A 15,109-nucleotide genomic window follows, 5' to 3' on the forward strand; every position below is an offset into this window, starting at 1 on the left:
TGGTGGGCTTGGCCCAGGGCAATGAAGACATGTTTCCTCTGTGGGCTCAAACCTTATCGGTACCTGACTTGCCTGAGTCCTTCATTTCTGTGGCGAAATTTCTGGCATTCTTTTGTTTCGCCATGAGATAGTTGGCCATTGCAAACAGTTGGTGCTTCTTTAGTCCTTCCCCTACAACACCAAGCTCAGTGTCTTCATTTTCAGAGGGGTCCCAAGTGTCTCCTGTAAGACTCAATTCATAAATCTTCTCTTTCTTGGAAGAGCCACCACATTGCCATTTAGATATAGAGGCATCTATACTGTTTCTTTGTGCTTTCACAAAGGCAATACCAGTGCCTCAACAATTTGTCAAAGGACACTCTTGTCCGCCCCAAGAGGCACCATCGTTCCTTCTTTCCTGAATAAATGGAAAAGTAAACAAAACTGCCAGAATATCAATGTTTCTCAAAGAAAATTGGAAACACTGAGCAGATTGCCTCTACTGATGCTGAATTGTTCAATTCTATGCACCCTGTCATTCTGGTGGTGGAAATCAGTCCTTTCTCCTGCGTCGTCTTTAAGGGTTCTTCTCCCAGAGGCTCAGGAGGAATGTGTGGTGGAGCAGAAGAAACTCTGATTAAATGCTCACACTAAGTTTGGCCAGAGTCATGAACACTCTGCTACTTCACAGGCCATTACTTGAGAGGTGGTGCTTTTCTGTACATGTATCAGGACTCTTTGGCCTTTACTATTTTTTGCTGTGAGAAAGACACTTTGCTGTACATCAACACAGAACACAGGATCTGATTTCACATGAAACTCCTTTTCATGCCTTCGAAGACTCCCTGCATGCTGAGGCCCAACAGGAGCACCAAAAAATCCTAAAAATGTAAATAACAGTTGCAGTTTCAGAATTAGCGAGTGAGTTTGACTAGTATGTACCAGGCTTAATTAATATGGACCACGTTATGTACACATACTGTAAACCAAGATCTAATGCCATATTTGTATCAACAATCAGTTTCCAATTTGAGTATTATGAAAAGACTGAAAACATTAAGTGAGGCTTGAAATATCAACAAAAAATTATAACTATGCAAATATAAAATGAACAAATGCATACTTTTCTTTGGCAGGTCTTTGAATGGTGTTATCATGCAAGTTGCAACCTGCAAAACAAGTATATTTAATCAGTGAAAACAGTAATATTAGGTTATCTGTTTGGCAATAGCATGGTTAATAATCATGTAATAGCATAATTAATTCCTACCATGTTTCTGCAGATGGTCTTCAAATGCATTTTGCCTTTGTAAAATCCGGTCACACTTAAAGCAATGCCAGTGACTTCTTTATAATTGGTCAATTTTGTCACAAAAGCATGGTACTGTGACCAGAACTGCTAAGCAGCACATAAAGAGAATAGTGTATAATAAAACTAATCATTTATTGAATAAAATATGTTACAAAACCAACATATGCTCACCAAAATCAAAAGCTGTATGGTGATGTGACCCAAAGGTGATGTAATAATCACAATAATAAATTCTAGATAGAATAGCAATACCCTATGGAAGCTTGTTTCCGCCACTGAATAAAACATTTTAAAAGATAATTGCGACTTTTTATCTCACAATTGCGAGTTTACATCTCGCAATTCTGACTTTATTTCTCAGAATTGCGAGATATAAAGTCAGAATTGCGTGAAATAAAGTCAGAATTCTGAGATATAAAGTCAGAATTCTGAGATATAAAGTCAGAATTCTGAGATATAAAGTCAGAATTGCGAGATATAAAGTCGCAATTGCGTCTTATAAAGTCAGAATTCTGACTTTATTTCACGCAATTCTGACTTTATATCTCAGAATTCTGACTTTATATCACGCAATTCTGACTTTATATCTCAGAATTCTGACTTTATAACACGCAATTCTGACTTTATATCACTCAATTCTGACTTTATATCACGCAATTCTGACTTTATATCACTCAATTCTGACTTTATATCTCAGAATTCTGACTTTATATCACGCAATTCTGACTTTATATCACGCAATTCTGACTTTATATCTCAGAATTCTGACTTTATATCACGCAATTCTGACTTTATATCACTCAATTCTGACTTTATATCTCAGAATTCTGACTTTATATCACGCAATTCTGACTTTATAACACATAATTGCGAGTTTATATCTCGCAATTCTGACATCTTTTCTCAGAATTGTGAGATATAAACTGAAGAGCTTGTTTCTTTTTTTTTTTTTTAAATCTTGAATCTGATACCTCTGTTTTTCCATTTCTATGGAAAAACATAAAATGACACTGTGAGTTGGAATCCAGAGATATTGGCACGAAGAAGAGCATAACATTAACTACTGGCATAATGTAACTTACTAAACAAATGAACACATTCTTCTATTTTTATGGCTTAAATGAGCATAAAAATCACTCTTGCCTAGACCATAGAACAGACCGTAGAAGTGCAGATTTGCTCTTAGAATAATGTTGATCATTTTCATGTCACATTTGAGGATACAGAACATGCGTTGGGGAAGTGACTCCGTTAAACCCAGGCTTCTTGGTTGTTGGGTCACAAAATTAGAAATCCTTTTAAAGGCAAGAGATTGATTAATTAATATTAATAAAGTTATGTGATTGGACGCTCCATCAGTTAGGCTACCACCCACCATCAGTGTCGTCTGGTTAATAATCATATAATAATCCTTCGCCATAGTATTGTAAATGCGCTTGAGGTTGAGGTGAAGTCTGTCTGTTCACCGCTGGATGGCACATGCATACTAGTACTACTCCCTCTCCTCCTCCTCCTCCTCCTCCTCCTCACTTCATTGCGCAGTTTGGATCATGTTTATCAAGCGCTCCACTTTTCCCACGCGCCAGTTTGCGGGATTTTACGCGTTCCGTGAGAAATCGGTATAACACTGTACAAGGAAGAGTTCAAGTGACCATCCTCTGTGTGTGAGGTAGGTTTGAATGAATATTAACATAGTTTTGCTTTGTTTGCTGCGTTTTTGTGTGTGTGTCTGTGCTCATCTGTGTTCACTGCTGTTTTAACCCGCGGTTTCCACACAGTAATAAGTTCGGGATGATAGGAGCTTACGAGAGTTGTTTGTTAGGAGGATATCTCTAGTGAATAACAATCAGGCTGACGTGCTGTGGTTGCTGGGACAATCCTTCACAAGAATGTGCTGGACAGGGCACTAACACACACACACACATACACACACACTTGCTTTTATACAGCTATTAATATTATAACCTCACCCATACCCTAATCCTGACAGAAAACGTCGTGGATTTTTAATTTAAAGAAAAGAAAAAAGAAAAAAAACATTATTTACTTGCTTTTTTTTAAACAAATGATGACGAACGAAAGTTTTTTTTGTGTGTGTGTGTGTGTGTGTGTCAGATTTTGCTCACGTTTATGTACAAATATGCCCCCAAAATATAGTTAAGTATTTACACCCACAACTTCTGACCTCTATTGTTTTTAAATGACGTTAATGATGAATGCAGCTAATCCAGGACACATTTTGGCATTTAAAAAACATTATTAACTATTTATGATGAAGCCTTTTCTTTTTTAGCACAAACTACACAAAAATCTGGTTGTATCCTTCATGATACAACCATGACATTCCCTTCCCCATTTACCATTTACCATGGTAACCAACACCATGGAGCCACTGCAAAAAAAAAAAAACAGTACTTTGTTGCTGTACCAAAATAATATCATAATATACTGTAATGTACTATATTAATATATTTTACTGCTTGGAATGGTATCAGCCACCAAGTTTATTTATAAATGTAATTTATTATGATTTTACATTAAGAACGATGATTACAGTCTTTAAAAGGAAGGTTCTTTATTGGCATCGATGGTTCCATGAAGAAACTTTAACATCCATGGAACCTTTTCATTCCGCAAAAGGTTCTTTATAGTGGAAAAAGATTCTTTAGAGTTTTAAAATGTTCTTCACACAAAGAAAAAACTTGTGGTTATCATGTAAGAGTTTTCAGCAAATGTGTCCCAATGTCTGGAAAAGGTCAGAAACACATTATTTTAAAGTAAACTGGTCATCCACACCCTTATTCAGTTATGTCTGCATGAATGTATTTCTGATGAACACAGCTGAGCTCAGTTTTCCACAGTTCAACCTTCTGTGATCAGTATTAAGAGTTGAGACATTTATAGTGTCTGAAATGGTTTGGAATACCCTACATTGCTTTCATAAATAGCCTACATCTTTATCATTATCATTTCCCCCTGATATTGTTTGTCTTAAACCCTTTGTGCGATGGAGGGGTTTGTGGCTCAGATAAAGGGTGTGGTGATATCATTCAGACTCTCTATGTCTAGATCGTTTCTGGTATTAGTCTTCAAAAGTACATATCTTATAACCCATTTGAAACCCATCAAGTGTTTCATAGGTAATACTTTGTAAAACTAATAAATTACCCTCATCATCATCATCATCATCATCATTATTATTATTTGCTGTAAAATATTTCATTAAGTGTGTAGGAGAGACACAGGTCTTCAAATCATTTTGCTTGAGTTTCAAAAGGTTTTGACACAAGTGATTTTGAAGTGATTTTCATTTAAAGAGAAAATTAAGTGTCTCGCCGCCATATAAATGAATGTTACTCCATATTATTTACATATTTCAGCATATCATGTTGTTTAGGCAGTCTTAATGCCTTAATGGATGACAATAACACCAACCACAAATATAATATTCATTAATATAAACTAGTTGATTCTCACAGAATCATACCGTGGTCATATTTCACCCAAACAAAAAAGTAAATCATATTTTACATAACTTTAAATTATATGGAACTGAGCTTAATTGACATGGAAAAAAGTCAGAAAATCATAATGGTCTTAAAAACAGTTTTATTTTGAAAATGAAATATGAGATGAACATGTTGACAGGTTTCGTGAGATTCCCCTTTTTTTGGGGGGATATAACTTAAATCTACTCTATGCCTCTGAGCGACACAAACTCCAGACACTTCCTGGCAGGAACATCTGGGTTCCTCCTCCAGTCCTCTGAATAGAGCTGAAAAACGAAACTCTTGCTGTACGTCGCCACAAGGAGAACGCATTATGACTAACCATCACAGGGATAAGGTTTCAAACGGGGAAATAATCAAGAGCTCTTAGGAAAAGCTGTCTAGAATAGCAAGTCCCCACATATATAAAGACAGAATAATTGGGGGTTTAAACAGTATTTTTAATATGATAATATGGCATTCTTTAGAGTTAAATGGTTTTCAGGGCTTTTAGCTGTTGCTTGCAGAGAATGATGTCATGAAGATTAGATTTGATAAGTGCACTTTTACGCTCTGAACCTTTCTCTACATCATACTCGTGTTTCTCTCTCACAGGAACGTAACAAGATTTACCGGTGTTCAGACGCATGTGTGTGATGTTTCTGTTGGTGTTATGAAGAGGAATCTGATTCGTTAAAAAAATTTGACGAAGTTAGTGAGAGTGAAATTATAGTTGCATTATTAGACCATTAAAATATATAATCAATTTGTCTTTTAATACAGGTTTTTTTTTCCAGATAAAATGAAGGTGGCTAAAATTATTCCCCTTTTTAAATCTGGTGATAGGCATAGTCTTACAAATTATAGGCCTATATCTTTGCTTTCTCAATTTAAAAAAATTCTGGAGAAGCTTTTTGTTAAAAAATTGGATTATTTTCTTGAAAAACATTCTTTGATACATGATAATCAGTTTGGGTTTCGAAGCACCCGCTCAACAGCTATGGCTTTGATGAAAATCACAGAGGACATTATCACAGAATTGGAGAATAAAAATCACACAGTTGGAGTTTTTATTGACCTTAAAAAGGCCTTCGACACTCTTGATCATGGCGTATTGATATCTAAATGACAGACATATGAAATTAGAGGTGTAGTATTAAACTGGATTATTAGTTACTTAGAAAATAGACAACAATATGTAGAGTATATAGGCCATGAATCTAAGTTGGAAACAATACAGTGTGGAGTCCCTCAAGGCTCTGTGCTGGGGCCTAAATTATTTACTTTATATGTTAATGACCTCTGTGATGAATCAAAGATTTTACGTTTTGTTCTTTTTGCGGACGATGCAAATTTTTTTGTATCGGGAAAGAACTTAAAAATATGAATGAGAACTATTGAACAAGAATTGGTCCTACTTCAGAAATGGTTTAATAAAAACAAACTGTCGTTAAACTGAAGTAAAACAAAATTTATGTTGCTTACAAATCAAAAATGCCTTTTTTGGAATTTGACTTTAAATGGAATAACTATTGAGAGAGTGTCAGAATTTAGGTTTTTAGGCGTACTCATTGATGAAAAATTTAAATGGAAGTCACACATAGCTTATGTAAGAAATAAAATTTGTAAAAACATTGCCGGTTTGAGTAAAGTAAAGTTTATGTTAAATTATAAGGCAATTATATTGTTCCTTTATTTTGCCATATTTGATGTATTGTTTGGAGGTATGGGGTAATTCTTATTTCACTAATTTAATGCCCTTATTTATTTTGCAGAAAAGGGCTATAAGAATAATTAATGGAGTTGCTCCAAGAGAACGTACTACAGGACTGAGGTCAGGACTACTCAAATTTAAGGACTTGGTTTCTTTACAAACTTTATTAGTTGTTCATAAAGCAAAACACTGCCTGTTACCGCATGGACTGCAAACCCTTTTTACTGTAAATAAGTGAGACAAGCAGAAGAAATAATGACTTTAAACAACCTTTTGCTGGAAATACCCTCAAACAGTATGTTTGTGTGTTTCAGTTTCTGGTGTGAAAAGATGGAATTTTCTAGAAAACGATCTAAAATGTTGTTCAAATATTCTTCAATTTAAATATAAGTATAAAGAGAAGATACTTAACTTGTACAAAGATGAATGTGAAAATTGTTAAAACTATAACAGCAATGATGGTCTCGTCGTTGTTTTCGTCGCCAGAGTTGTCATCATTGCATCATTGTTGTTTTTGTTGTGTAAGCAGAATTAATAATAAATAAAAAAATAAAAAAAATTGTTGAAATTGAAAGTAGATCTGGTCTGGGCTATTTTGTTATTTTTTGTCATGTCGGTGAGGCCATCTAATTTGTAACTTTTTTAATATAAGAATGGGGTAGGAGTTTATAAGATTTTTTTTCCTCCTGTTCTTCTGGTCATGGAATGTATTTTTGTTGTGTTTGTTGGATTGTTGTTGTGGCATTTCGTGTTGCATTACCATGAAAAGAGAATACATAAATAAATGAAATGAAATTAGTAGTATTGACATGTTGGTGATGAGTGAAGATGACGGAGGGCTTTGTGATTGTTAATGGACAAACTGAGCACAGATGCTGAAGAGATCTTTGCATTAGGCCCTAACACACTTGTTTTAAATACTTCCTCACATGATTGCTTTAGGGAAATTAAGTGAATAAGCTTCACTCCAATTATAGAAAAAATAGTTCGGTATATAAACAGACTTTTCCATTCAAACTTCAATCACAACTCTCAGGATGCGGGAACCCCGTTGCCCATCCAGACATCCAGTATGCATCCAGTATGCATCCAGTATACTGACTGGTTTATGTGCTCTTGAGTCCGTTCGTGTCACTTTTAGTAAATAGTTTTGTTACTAAAAGTGTTCTTTGTGTTTGGAACATACGTATCAGCTGCGAACCATGCTGGAGATCGCATGAACCGTTCCCCGCACCGTTTGAAGAGTTCATAAATCAACGTTCACATCATCCAAACGAAGTGCTAGTGTGAATGAACCCTGAACCATCATCAACACATACTCAGACTAGAGCCCGTTCCTCCAAAGAAGTCAAACGACCAAATTCAGTGGCTAGTTGCATAAATTGCTTAGACTAGTCTTAAAAGTTAGTCATCTCATTTTTTTCTTCAAGACTTGTCCTGACTTTTTAAAGTCTAATTTAACTGCTAGTTGGTCAAACCAAAAAATGAAAACACGTCCATTTACACAAGTTAATTTAAAAGTCTCAACCCTTGTGCTGTGTTAAAAACACCTTTTGTGTTCCCGGTCTTTTAAAAATTGCCTGAAAATCGCTCGTTATGCCATATTATCACCAAATATTGGATTCAATCTTTTTGTCAACTTGTTTTCTTTCAATTTGCACAGGTTTTGTATAAATTTTTGGAACGGATTCATCGTAGGCCTCATTTATCTGCACATATGCATCTCTTTTGAGTGAAAAAAGCAATATTTGTGGATAAATTTGTCAACAAAATAAGGACAAAAATTGCACACTGTTTATCACAGTAGTGTTCTTCGATGTTTAACCAGGAAGTTTGTTTTGTTTTGAACAAAATGGCACAAAGTCACACATGTAGCGTCTGGACCATTCAGACACACAATTATTCATCATATTTAATGAATAAGCCTGAAGACAAGGTCCCGGTTGGCCCAAGCGAGCCCTGAGATGCTCTCCCGCTGATCAGTATCAGCCGACACTATAGTCCAGATACGGGAGGACCTCAGACACATTCCAGGAGGGGGAAGGAGGCCTCAGGCCAGAGGAACGACTCCTTAGTGGCCGTAAAAAAGGACTCCTCTCCATTCATTCATCGAAATCCAGTTACATGCTCAAGACAAAGGATCGTAAAACGTTCCCTCTGAAAGCTTAAGGCACCACTGGCTCACGAGAAGAGAAAGGCCACTGTCGGAGAGACCTCCCTCTCGGTGTTCTTTTTCTTCTTGCTTCTTCCCCTGGTTGCTGTTCGTGTGTTCGACATACAGTCCGACCGCCTGACCTTTCCTCCGGTGTTAATTTCCTAGATCATAAGGCTAACATCGCGAGTTCATCATCATTTCCTCATTCATCGTGGAAGAAATTGATTGCAACTCCAACACTATCGACTCACAGAACCATCAAGACCTTCTCCTGAGACTGCATCTAGACGCAAGTAGGACGTTTTCGCTGTGGATACGGCAAGAGTCTAATCTACCAGTTAGCTCCGCTGGTAGGTAAGCGTATGGGGCTTGTTGTGATTGGTCGTAGTGTTATCCAATTGCGTGCAGTGAGATTTTCAAATGCATGCTTGGTGCCGCCCCTCGAGCTGGCCGATTTTCATTAGTCGACGCCAGACCATTAATCTTTCAGATTTGGGTCTGGATTTCCAGGCCACCGTTATGGTATATTATCACCAAATATTGGATTCAATCTTTTTATCAACTTGTTTTCTTCCAAGTAAGATTGGTTTTATATTTATTTTTGGAACTGATTGATCGTAGGCCTCGTTGATCTGAAGATGAAGTTCATCTCTTTGAAAAAGAAAGCCTGTAATAGTTTGTTTGTGTACATGAATGTGTTTGTGTGTGTGTGTGTGTCTGTCCACACATGCACAGGTCTGAGGCCTTTATCTTTGCAAGCACACATGTGTATGTGGACATGAACATGATGAACATGCTCCTGAACACTAAATGTTTCTCTTATTTTCGATCTCCCCCATTCATATTCAATAGATAGTCATTTATGACTGATATAAACTCAGATCAATATAAGGCTTAAAATCAGTCAGTTTCAAAAATAAATACACACCTGTCCTGAGTGAAAGAAAACAAGTTGATAAAAAGATTGAGTCTTATATTTGGTGATAATATAGAGTAATGAGAGATTTATAAGCACTTTTTGGCAGGCTGGTCATTCTTGCCCGGGAACAGGCCGGTCAAAGCTGGATTAAAACTTACTTACTCAGTAGCCTAAGTTTTAATCCAATGTGATCATGTTAACTAGCATTTTCAGGGAAAAGAAAATCCACTCCGGATCAAAATGACCCGAACACAACATGAGTGTTGTAAAATAGTGGCTAAGTTAATGCAACTAGCCTCAGAAAACGTATCTGAAATATTATTTTTTAAATAAATGGCAATATGAGTAATGTGGAAAACAAATGAAGTCAAATAGTTTTTAGTTATTTAATTATTATTTAAGTTACTAATTAGTTAGACAGCATATCTGATAATGTCATTAAAGTTTGATCGCACATACCTGTATTTACATCCTGTTTTCGGTCGAAGTCCACAGTAATCGATTGTCGAGTTCACGCGCATAGGTTTAGTACCTATGATCACGCGCGTGAACTCGACAATCGACTACTGTGGACTTCGACCGAAAACAGGATGTAAATACAGGTATGTGCGCTGGCTGAATAAACATCATTTTTATTCATATCTTTCACATCTACTGCAGTCAGATTCAGCCGCGTTCACTCCGAAGGAATCACTCACATGACCTATGCACTTGTAATGACACATCAAGGATGTTAAGAGGCTAAAAGCAGGTTTAAAACTTGCCCCATTGAAGTCAACAGGGTGCAAATTTTAAAAAGAGGATAACAAGGTGTAGGCAACACCGATTTTTGTCGTTGTTCTCTGTACTGACAGCACTCCAAATGTACAAAAAAATGAGCTCAATGTTAAAATTGACCGGAGTTCTCCTTTAAAAATACTGATACAGTTTAAAGATAATGTGTGACTACATTATGTGGACCAAATGTCCCCTCAAAGATAGTAATACCAGTAATTTTTGACCTTGTGGGGACATGTTGTGTCCTCTTGAGGAAAACAGCTTATAAATCATACAGAATGAGGTTTTTTGAAAATGTAAAAATGCAGAAAGTTTTCTGTGATGGGTAGTTTTAGGGGTCGGGTTAGTGTGTGTGTGTGTGTGATGGGTAGTTTTAGGGGTCGGGTTAGTGTGTGTGTGTGTGTGTGATGGGTAGTTTTAGGGGTCGGGTTAGTGTGTGTGTGATGGGTAGTTTTAGGGGTCGGGTTAGTGTGTGTGTGATGGGTAGTTTTAGGGGTCGGGTTAGTGTGTGTGTGATGGGTGGGTTTAGGGGTCGGGTTAGTGTGTGTGTGATGGGTGGGTTTAGGGGTCGGGTTAGTGTGTGTGTGTGTGTGTGATGGGTAGTTTTAGGGGTCTGGTTAGTGTGTGTGTGTGTGATGGGTAGTTTTAGGGGTCTGGTTAGTGTGTGTGTGTGTGTGTGTGTGATGGGTAGTTTTAGGGGTCTGGTTAGTGTGTGTGTGATGGGTGGGTTTAGGGGTCGGGTTAGTGTGTGTGTGTGATGGGTAGTTTTAGGGGTCTGGTTAGTGTGTGTGTGTGTGTGATGGGTAGTTTTAGGGGTCTGGTTAGTGTGTGTGTGATGGGTGGGTTTAGGGGTCGGGTTAGTGTGTGTGTGTGTGTGATGGGTAGTTTTAGGGGTCTGGTTAGTGTGTGTGTGTGTGTGTGTGTGATGGGTAGTTTTAGGGGTCTGGTTAGTGTGTGTGTGATGGGTGGGTTTAGGGGTCGGGTTAGTGTGTGTGTGTGTGATGGGTAGTTTTAGGGGTTGGGTTAGTGTGTGTATGATGGGTGGGTTTAGGGGTCGGGTTAGTGTGTGTGTGATGGGTGGGTTTAGGGGTCTGGTTAGTGTGTGTGTGATGGGTGGGTTTAGGGGTCGGGTTAGTGTGTGTGTGTGTGTGTGTGTGTGTGTGTGTGATGGGTAGTTTTAGGGGTCGGGTGGTTTGTGTGTGTGTGTGATAAGTAGTTTTAGGGGTTGGGTTAGAGTGTGTGTGTGTGTGTGTGTGTGTGATGGGTAGTTTTAGGGGTCGGGTTAGTGTGTGTGTGATGGGTGGGTTTAGGGGTCGGGTTAGTGTGTGTGTGATGGGTGGGTTTAGGGGTCTGGTTAGTGTGTGTGTGATGGGTGGGTTTAGGGGTCGGGTTAGTGTGTGTGTGTGTGTGATGGGTAGTTTTAGGGGTCGGGTTAGTGTGTGTGTGATGGGTGGGTTTAGGGGTCGGGTTAGTGTGTGTGTGATGGGGGTCTGGTTAGTGTGTGTGTGATGGGGGTCTGGTTAGTGTGTGTGTGATGGGTAGTTTTAGGGGTCGGGTTAGTGTGTGTGTGATGGGTGGGTTTAGGGGTCGGGTTAGTGTGTGTGTGATGGGTGGGTTTAGGGGTCTGGTTAGTGTGTGTGTGTGATGGGTGGGTTTAGGGGTCGGGTTAGTGTGTGTGTGTGTGTGTGTGTGTGTGTGTGTGATGGGTAGTTTTAGGGGTCGGGTTAGTGTGTGTGTGATGGGTGGGTTTAGGGGTCGGGTTAGTGTGTGTGTGTGTGTGTGTGTGTGTGTGTGTGATGGGTAGTTTTAGGGGTCGGGTTAGTGTGTGTGTGATGGGTAGTTTTAGGGGTCGGGTTAGTGTGTGTGTGTGATGGGTAGTTTTAGGGGTCGGGTGGTTTGTGTGTGTGTGTGTGATGGGTAGTTTTAGGGGTTGGGTTAGAGTGTGTGTGTGTGTGTGTGTGTGATGGGTAGTTTTAGGGGTCGGGTTAGTGTGTGTGTGTGTGTGTGCGTTTTGATAAAAGTTAAGAAAGGTATACATCATTGTATGGTGTTGTCTTGGCCAGTAACAAGCTGAATGTATTATTGTGGAAGTTTTTGGCAGTTAAACAAACAGCTCATTTCACAATGCCCAATGTCCCAATGTGCTTTTCTGTTGTTTGAGCATTAAGCTTTTCAAATACAATTTTTGTCTAACATTCTCCTAAAAAGTTGAGAATGTTTTTCCCTTTTCCTTTTGGGGAAAGCATGATACAGCTGTATTTATGAGCCATGTATCAGGTATATCTATGAGTAATGTTTCAGGTTGTGAACAGGCCATTGTTTAGGGTCTGCCATTGTCTGGGACTGTATATAACATGAGAAGTCCTCCTATATAACATGAAAGGTCCTCGTCCTGGGAACCCCGTCAAAAACGCGGATGTCTGTAGGAGCAAGTGTGGCTGTGGTGTTGAGGATCTGTCTACACTTGCTCATGTCAGCTCTCTGAATGAATTATTACCATAGTGCATCTGTGGCCCTACAGTGGTCATCAATACACGTAATAAATCTCTCTACTGACTTTGAAGTTTTTGACTTGAAGGACTGGGGGGTTTAGACTGTAGCTAAAGCACTTATTTAATCAGGTTTGTGTCATGTGGAATCAGTTACAGCTGTTGATGCCGAATTTAAGGAGTTAATGCTGCATTAAATGTTGCATCTTTTACCGCATAAACATTATATAGAACATTAATCGACTCGTTATCCCTATACGTGCTGTGCTTTGGTGTGAAATGCATTGCATGTTATTTAGTTAATTTTAAGGAATAAGTTCCTTAATCTGTATTGATTTATTGTTTTATTTGCACACCATATATGTTAAGTTGAAGCTGTATAACTGTTGTCATTTGCTGACCTTGGGCTGTTTCCCTGTGTGAATCAAGGGAAAGTGTCAAGAAAATTCATGCACACGGGAAACGAAGCATGTGCCCGTGAGTCAAACACAACAGGATCAAATGACATTTCTCAAGTCTTTGCCAAAACCAGGTGTAATCAGTGTCAGTGTGAAATGAGTCTGTCAAAGCTTGTGCTGCCATTCTGCAGATCCTTCTGAAGATGTTCATTCAGAAACGCATATGTTTTTTATTATTATTATTTAGCTGCAAAATGTCTAGTACGGCCAACTTTATCTGCATGCATGCAGTACTCGTGTGGGGTGATTATATTCTGTGTTGCAAATTATAGTAGTTAACATGAATAAACAATATTTCTATAGTATTTATCTTAATGTTAATTTCAACATTAACAAATTTTTAAAATCAAAAGTTGCATTTGTTAGCATTAGTTAATGCACATGAAGAAAGAATGAACAGCTGTATTCTTATAGATTTAAATGTTGAACAAATAAATTACTCCGTTAGTTCATGTTAATTAATACATTAATACCTAATGTTAACAAATTAGACCTTTTGTACAAGCATTACTGACATATCTGTTGATATAGGGCTGACAACCCCACACACACCTTCCTCTTCTTCTGTTTCACATTGCCTGTGGTCACATCCGCTCTTACTCTGGAAAAATATTTCTGCTTTTGTGACAGTTGTGCCGTTTCCTGTTTCCCTACAGGCTTTCTCCAGAGGACATGAGGGTTAGATCCCTCCAGGAGCTGGACATCTATGGTTCCTCTATCCTCTCATCCCACGGCAGAGGGACTCGTTCCTGTTCCTGATCCCCAAACCTCCCCCATCCCCGAGTCTTTCCCTAATTCATGACCCAGCAGGATGCATCATCTGTGCGAGCTCTCTCCGAGCGTCTCCTCATAGCCTCGCACAAGGGCCAAGCTGAGCATGTGGTTCAGCTCATCAACAAAGGGGCCAAGGTAGCCATTACCAAGGTCAGTGTCATGCTTTAGTAATCTTAGTTATATAGTGAGGTTCAGAAGTCATTTTTATTGTCATTCAAACATCTGTGTGGGATGAGCATAATGCACTTCTATACACAGGTCTTGGTGTTAATCTACATAGGAATATTGCATCTGAAGACCTTGGTCCTGTCGTAAACGGCACACTTGTGGTCAATGGCTGCCTCGTACACGTGCCTGTGAAGTCCATTCATTCAAATCGCTTGTCCTACGTAGGGTCGAGGGAATGCTGGAGCCTATCCCAGCGTCGTGAGACACCCTAGACAGATGCGCACCTGTGAAGTCCCATTTGTGATATTAGGCATCAGAAGGTCGCTCATGAGAACCCTCTTTGTGTCTGCTATGTTCCCTTGATCAGGGCTGCACGATATTGAAGAAAAATGCGATATGATGCAAGGAGGAGATCCAGTCAGATGATAAAATCTATTTTTATTTTCTCCCCACCAGACATAGATACATATGAAACATATCTAGCTTTTATGGTTTCGCACCCTAGGATGAGAGTACATGCACACATCGTTCTGGACCATACGTGTCAGGAAATCGCTGATCTCAATACAAATACAGAAAGCAAAGAAACTGCTCTTGTTCCTTGCAATGCCTCAGGCGTTGCGTTCGAAGATGCAGTCTCAGATGAAAGTCTTGATGGCTTTTAATAGTTTATGGTGACGAAGTTGCAATTCTATTGGGTTGAGTGAAAGATGTTGTAACTTCGGTGATGTTAGTCTGACTCTGGCTGTTGAGAGAGTCTTCTCTGCTGACGGGGGGGTTGCACATGGCTTGATGTGTTGAGGCCTGTCGGCGCCGCTGTGCTGGCCCCAGGACCAAGCGAGGTCCCACACAAACTGCAACCAGAAGAGAGGGAGC

General features: G+C 38.9%; 1 protein-coding gene across 1 annotated transcript in view; it reads left to right on the forward strand.

Annotated features, from left to right (window-relative positions):
- Positions 1-2,824: 2,824 nt before the first annotated feature.
- The window catches only part of ankrd6b (ankyrin repeat domain 6b), a 41,297-nt gene continuing 29,012 nt past the window's right edge, over positions 2,825-15,109 (forward strand). The window contains exons 1-2 of the mRNA XM_084431641.1: positions 2,825-2,960; positions 13,948-14,215. Of these exons, the coding sequence (XP_084287767.1) occupies positions 14,090-14,215 (126 nt within the window). The 5' untranslated portion in view covers positions 2,825-2,960; positions 13,948-14,089. The remainder of the gene's footprint in view (positions 2,961-13,947; positions 14,216-15,109) is intronic.

The sequence above is a fragment of the Rutilus rutilus genome, assembly GCF_951802725.1.
Source record: "Rutilus rutilus genome assembly, chromosome: 15".
NCBI lineage: Eukaryota > Metazoa > Chordata > Actinopteri > Cypriniformes > Leuciscidae > Rutilus > Rutilus rutilus.